Genomic DNA, 7,251 nt, shown 5'->3' on the forward strand with positions numbered 1-7,251 from the left:
ACAAATATACATTTCTGACATTCAAAAACAAAACAAAAACAAATCAGCGACCAATATAGCCACCTTTCTTTGCAAGGACACTCAAAAGCCTGCCATCCATGGATTCTGTCAGTGTTTTGATCTGTTCACCATCAACATTGCGTGCAGCAGCAACCACAGCCTCCCAGACACTGTTCAGAGAGGTGTACTGTTTTCCCTCCTTGTAAATCTCACATTTGATGATGGACCACAGGTTCTCAATGGGGTTCAGATCAGGTGAACAAGGAGGCCATGTCATTAGTTTTTCTTCTTTTATACCCTTTCTTGCCAGCCACGCTGTGGAGTACTTGGACGCGTGTGATGGAGCATTGTCCTGCATGAAAATCATGTTTTTCTTGAAGGATGCAGACTTCTTCCTGTACCACTGCTTGAAGAAGATATCTTCCAGAAACTGCAGTTTCTGGAAGATATCTTCTGACTGCTGCATCCCTCTGCAAGATATCTCACTATTTTTGACTTTTCTGAGCCTGTCAAGTCCTTCTTTTGACCCATTTTGCCAAAGGAAAGGACGTTGCCTAATAATTATGCACACCTGATATAGGGTGTTGATGTCATTAGACCACACCCCTTCTCATTACAGAGATGCACATCACCTAATATGCTTAATTGGTAGTAGGCTTTCGAGCCTATACAGCTTGGAGTAAGACAACATGCATGAAGAGGATGATGTGGACAAAATACTCATTTGCCTAATAATTCTGCACTCCCTGTGTGTATTTTCACAATGTACGGTATGTAGTATGTGTACTATAGAAAAAAAACAAGGGTAACTACAGCTATTTATGCTTATTTATGTACTTTGCGTTTGTCGTTGGTGTTCTGCATTTTGGTGATGTGGCTGAGGTTGAACAGGCACGAGGCTGGTTGTTTTGTTATTTTATATGAATTTCCTGTGGTTTGTGCAACTTTCTCATGCTAAACAAGAACATCTGCCAGCAGTTTATTTACACTTTATTTACACCACGCCAAGGGTCTGTTTCAGAAAGACTGTGAAAGCAGGTTTGTGGTGCTCCATTTAAACTCCTCATTCATTTAGTGACTGGCAAATCTCATATCAGAGCATACTAACTTGTTAAAATGAATGTCTTTACAAACACTGAAGAAGCTTTTAAAATCAGTCTGCCATCAGTAGTGGCTTTATTATCAGCTCAGAACAAAATGTATACATCTTTCTCACGTTGTGACTTTGTGGTCTGTAAAGCAGCTGTCAGCATTTTGTGAAATATTTGTTGTAGCAATCACTATTTAGGTAAAAGTAACCTGTGTGAGTGTTCAAACATGTGAAACTCTGGTAAATCATTAGTCAGTTATTATATTGCAGTGACTCATATTGATGTTGGAGATAATGTAAATATATGAGTGAAGATGAGTGTGCTAAAATCATTAAGATTCTAAAACTGGGAAAAATTGAGCTTAAAGTGACCGTCAACAAATTTATCAGTGGAGCAGACCTCAGGGCATCCTGTGATTGGTTTTGCTTGGTGATAAAATGTAGAAATCTTGTACACCTTTTGCACAGAGTGGCAACTTTCTCATACTCACATGTCTGAGATACCAGCAAACTCTTGTTGCACTATTCAGTTACCAGTGCAATAAGAGTTTTTTGGGGAAGGAAATGTTGACTTTTATTTAGATTTACTTCAAACTCTGTAGTTTCTCATGAACATTATCTAATCTCACTTAATATTTGTGTGTGTGTGCGTGTGTGTGTGCGCGCATAGTTTCATTGTTGAAGTGAGAATGCTGGGGCTTGCTTTTTGTATTAAAAAGCAAGAAATAAAGTATTAAAAAATATATTAAGACATATTTATTAATGTCAAAATGCTCTAGATCAGGGGTGTCAAACTCATTTGACATCATGGGCCACATATAGCCCAGAAAAACGACATGATCATTTTGTGAAATTACAGAAAACATTCTGGTAGTTCATCTTCCAGACTGTTTTGTAGTTATGAAATTGTAAATTATAACAAACACATTTTGGACTGGCTGTAAAGAAAACAGTCCTTTCTACAGCAGACAGTGGGGAAAAAAACAGGAACTTTTCTGTGGTTTCATTGTTTATCCATTGAATGGCAGTTGGAGATGGGGGGGGGTTAACAATCTATCTAATCTATCTTAAAATCTATGCTGTTCTTCATATTTTCCAAACCCGTCGGATGGGCCAGATTGAAGTATTTGCTTTGTGTTTGACACTACTGTTCTAGATGGTGTTTTTAGTATTAAGAAGATCGTCCCAGCAGAGGGAGGGAAGGTGCTGGATGGTGTTTTATGCAAATCATTCCAATATTCCAGCCTCGAGTTCAGTATCCAGCATCTTCTTGGCACTTAAGAAAGTCCGTGGCACCAATCAACACCGAGCTCAAATCCGAATAAGAGAGACAACAGATGGAGACGTATTTGCATTCCCGAGCAGTTGGAGTGAACAACACAACAGATGCTTTGCTTTTATTTTTTCCTGTGTTCGCTCGGACATTTGGAGGTATGGTAGGCAGAGAAGGACAAAGAGCCAAGGCCAAATATCTTGGCTCTGCAGGGACAACAGCTGGGAGGAACAGACCAGGAAGTCGTTTCACTTCATTAAAGACTCAGCATGAGAGCAGCAGAGCTTTACTAGCTCACCCCGTTCTCATGATCACTCTACTCCTCCTCCCGCCTACTGGCCAATACACACTTGTGCATATGCCTTTCCCCACCACTGATGGTTATAAGTCCAATTAAACATGGCACCTATTCCTAAACCTTTCCCATCAGTGCAATAAACTATCCCCCAAGTCTGTTTCTATTTCTAACGTGGTCATTGAGCTTCTAAGCTCCTCACAGCTGGTCCTCTTACAAGTGTGAAAGTGCTCTCTCCCTCTCCTCCATAGCGGAGCTGCTGTTTCACAGGTAAAACAACCGATCTGCTGGGATGACGAAGTGTTTGTGGGAGTAATCTGAGAGTTTATTACCTCTTTATTTATCTTTTTCCATTTTGCCTCATTTGACTAGTTTCCTGCATGTCACCTTGCACCACCACACACTCATCACCAAGCATGTTTTTAGCAGGTACAAATCCACATCTTTTGGCATCATTGGCGTCAATGAGTAATAAACAGTTACTTCATGATTTGCTCGTTCAGTAAGTGACGACTCCCTCCCCCTACAAAAGAACACACCTGTTAGAATCTGCTTAATCCTAGCCAGCGGCCCTGCTCTCTCTGTGCTTTCTGGGGCCTGGTCTAATCCACACAAGGGCTCCGGGCCAAGGCCAGGGCAGATTAGACCCCCACCATCAATTTATCCATCCATGAACACACACCTCTGAGTCTGGCCCCTATAGCAAGTGTTTGAATTGGCCTCTTAATCCTTGGACTCAGTGGAGCCTTCCACCCAAGCACACAGCCACCTTCCCCCTCTGCCCAGACTTAATATTTATGCATCTTTTCCATACCCACTCACAAATCTGGCCCAGCCCAGCACTCACCACTCTGACCCCACCCAACCACTACCCCACTCTGCCCCCACCTCCTTTCCCACTCTGCCGCCACCTCCTTTCCCTCCCCTGGTGGGACTGAAAGCCCATTGATTTGTTGATTTCTCCCCTTTTGTCCACAGTCGGCCGAGTGTTAACGGGACACCCAGAGTCCAGAGCGCAGTGACAGGACTTTTGGCATGGGAGATTAAGGTCCTAATCTGGGCATCTGTCAATGTCCAGTACTGCTTTTTCTTTGCCGTTTGGAGAGGGGCCTTTTCTTGAGTTATTTTCAGTGTTAATTAGCTGTTCAAGCTGAAGACCCCCTGAGAAAAAAGAAAACTCCCCGATTCAAATAGAGCATAGAGGCAGTTTACAAATAAAGCCACATGTCTGAAAGCAGTTGGGCAATAAATGAAGTTGATTGATTTCTAATGCTGGTGGTGCACTGTGTTAACAAACACATCTGTAATCCTGTGTGGGCAGTTCATTGTACTTATACCACGATGTAGTACAAACACACAAACACACATCTGTGTGTATAGCTAAGGTTGTCTAAACTGTGGCAGTGTAGTTTTCAAATCAGTCCTTAGGTTATGTCCTTTATAAGTGATGAAAGAATTGTGTAACAAGGAAATTACCACCAAATTATGTGATATTACATTAAAATTATCTAATGTATGGTAAAAAAAAAAACCAAAACAAAAGAAAAACATTAGAAAACTATATGCCACCTACACCTATATGCCTGCTCATAGGGGGTCATCTGATTGTTGGGGTTTTGTCTGTTTTTTCTGTATCATTGTTGGGTCTTTACCTCACATTATAAAGCACCTTGAGACATCTGTTGTTGTGATGTGCAGTTTAAATAAATTTCCAATTTACATAAATATAACTGAATTGAATTGAACTGACTATATCAGGGGTCTGATCCCAGTCCACGAGGGCCGGTGTCCCTGCAGGTTTTAGATGTGTCCTTGATCCATCACAGCTGATTTAAATGGATAAATTACCTTCTCAACATGTCTTGAAGTTCCCCAGAGGCCTGGTAATGAACTAATGTGATTCAGGTGTGCTGACCCAATGTGAGATCTAAAACCTGCAGGGACACCGGCCCTCGTGGACTAGGATTGGGGACCCCTGGACTATATCATACAACTGTCAGGTTATAGCATGAGCAAATAGTGACCCAGGACTTAATGAGTCTATGTCTCCATCTAGTGTTGTGATATCAGATTTTCAAGTCAGTAGAGTTGAATTTGATTCGAAAGTTGAGAGATTATTTTACACAACTCATTCTTTGTGTTAGTGTTTAAGGTTTTTACATGAGCAAAAAACTGGAGGAGAATGTAAACCCAAAGCGTTTGAGAGTTTCACAAGCTCAAACTGAAAGAAGGACATGGCTGAATTTTGCATGGTTCTAGAATGTAGTAGAGTTTAACTGCAACATAAATTATTGATGACATTTAGTAAAAATGAAATTTTAGGCTTTTTGAAGATCAGATATATTTCTGTGCTAGTTCTCGTGGATTTCACGCATTTATAAACTAAAGTTATGGAGAATTATTTGAACTACTTGTTTAGGCTATGAACCCTGACAGATGAGATTGAGTGAGAGAAGCTTACATCCTCATCTATTGGTAGATCAAGAGGTCGCTAAAGTATGTCTATTAAAAACAGGATTGCATTAATGCATAGAAAAACACACATTACATTCCAAATAGTACGGCATTTATTGATCTGGGAATAAAAGAATTATGTTTTTAAGATGATCTCACAGTAAAAATACAATTTTCACATCAGTAGCAAAGAAGCAGAAAATTCTTATTTTCAATTAGAAGTGAGTATAATACTTTTGTGATTGCTGTGCAGCAACAGTACTGTCTTTCATCAGCAACAAGGAATGATATATTTAATTGTAGATGATAAAGCACTGTGTCTTTACGTGTGATGAAACCTCAAAAGCATCTGCAACAACATCATTTTTTTTTTAGTAAAGTAAAAAAAAAAAAAAAATAACAGTATATGTCACATGTATAATCATGAATAAAATATTACTGTTAAAATGTATAAGGTGTATTAACAGAATTGTACTTCAAGTTGCACTTCAAGTTGAGCATTAGTGGCTGATTTCCACAGCTGAGAATCCTGTTTGGATAAACTTAACCCGAGACGATCTTGTCACATGGCAACAGTGGGTTGACACCGATTTTCTTGGCGCATTCATTCTGCAGGAAAAATACAAAATGCTAATGAAGTTAGCATCATGCTTAAAGAGGTTTTAAATAAAGTCAGATTGTATTTAGGTAAAAATACTCTCATTTATTTTCTAGTTAAAAACATAAACTTGTGTTAATGCCAAGCTAAAACAGGACCTCTAAATCTTCCTGTAGTCTGTGTAGGTTCTCAGTCATCCAGGTTATGGTAGTCTTCAAGCATGTGAGTTGAACTGGATTTGAAAATATTTCACCTTTCATCTGAAAGGCTTCTTGAGTTCTAACAGCTGATGGGGAGTTCCCAGTATTTAACCTCTACGTTGGTTAGAAATGTTCTCATTTTGGACATGGAAGACAGACGGGTTGAGAGGAGTAAAAGAGGCTAAATTTCTATGTCTACCTTGAATCAATAAATACAGTAGCCTATGACAATAGCTATCAGTTACCTGCAACACAGGCTTGAAATACCTTCCCAGGCATTTCATCCCTCACTCACACTTTTGCTGTGTGACCTTGATGGCCCAGGGAGGGGCAGTGTCTCACAAATAAGTCACAGCTTTACTCATATGTGATGCCAGGTCATCAACTAATTTGAAGGTTGGCGGTGGATCCTTGGCTGCTCCGTTCAGCATACCTAAATACCTTGGGCAACATACTGAACGCCATGTTACTCTCTGATGCATTCATCTGAATACGAATGTTAGTTAGAAAGCACTTGGGTGTGGGAAAAAGTGCTTGTATAAATGAGTGCACTGTAAAAACTGTGATTGGGGTTAATTAGAATCTAATAGGAGAGTAATAGTAATTATTACTCAGTAAAAACGTGTATGAGTAGTTTTAATCAAATCTAAGCAAAATTCAACAATTTTGAGATGTTCAGTTATTTAAATTTACACACTTTTGTTTGGGGTAAATTCAGCAATGGTTTGTTGAGTAGATTTCAAAAAAATATGTTTGAGTACCAAAAAAATTTAAGAAATCTAATAGATTTAACTGATGAAAGCATTTTCATTTTAATCATTGTACACTTCCGCCCATAATCCTTTGTGCCACGTGCAGGACACACGCGCTTCATGAGTGGACATCTCCATTTTGTCAGAGGTAAGACTTCTTAATTTGTTCGAATATAAGACACGGTTTAAACAATAATGTATATCGGTTTTGAGTAAAGGTTTTAAACAGTATGATACGTCAAAATTTGATTAATAATCATCACTGTAATGATAGTATCGTATTTTTACACAAATGGCAGTTAGTGGACTGCTAGCACAGGGTCACGTTCCAAGCCTTCATGACTGTGTTACTGAACAGCTTTAACTAACCACATGTTTTACCGTATCAAAAAATATCAACGATATATTCCGATGAGTTTTTAACGTCTTTCATCCACGTTTAAAAGTTCATGAAAAGGTTTTGCGCTCAGTTGTGAGTGATTTAGTTTAAATCATTTGTGCCGGATTTTGTCAGCCACAGTCAGTTTTTCGAAGCTTTTGCAGTGGTTTTCAGTTGTGGTTAATGAAGCTAAAGTGGCTCAAGTCCAGC

General features: G+C 39.3%; 1 protein-coding gene across 1 annotated transcript in view; it reads right to left on the bottom strand.

Annotated features, from left to right (window-relative positions):
• Positions 1-5,202: 5,202 nt before the first annotated feature.
• The window catches only part of LOC102301235 (uncharacterized oxidoreductase YjmC), a gene marked incomplete in the record, with an annotated part of 21,787 nt that continues 19,738 nt past the window's right edge, over positions 5,203-7,251 (bottom strand). Inside the window, 1 exon segment of the mRNA XM_014335344.2 lies at positions 5,203-5,721. Within this exon segment, the coding sequence (XP_014190830.1) occupies positions 5,656-5,721 (66 nt within the window).

The sequence above is a fragment of the Haplochromis burtoni genome, unplaced genomic scaffold (genome assembly GCF_018398535.1).
Source record: "Haplochromis burtoni strain Fernald_Lab_line unplaced genomic scaffold, NCSU_Asbu1 Contig_104, whole genome shotgun sequence".
Lineage (NCBI taxonomy): Eukaryota > Metazoa > Chordata > Actinopteri > Cichliformes > Cichlidae > Haplochromis > Haplochromis burtoni.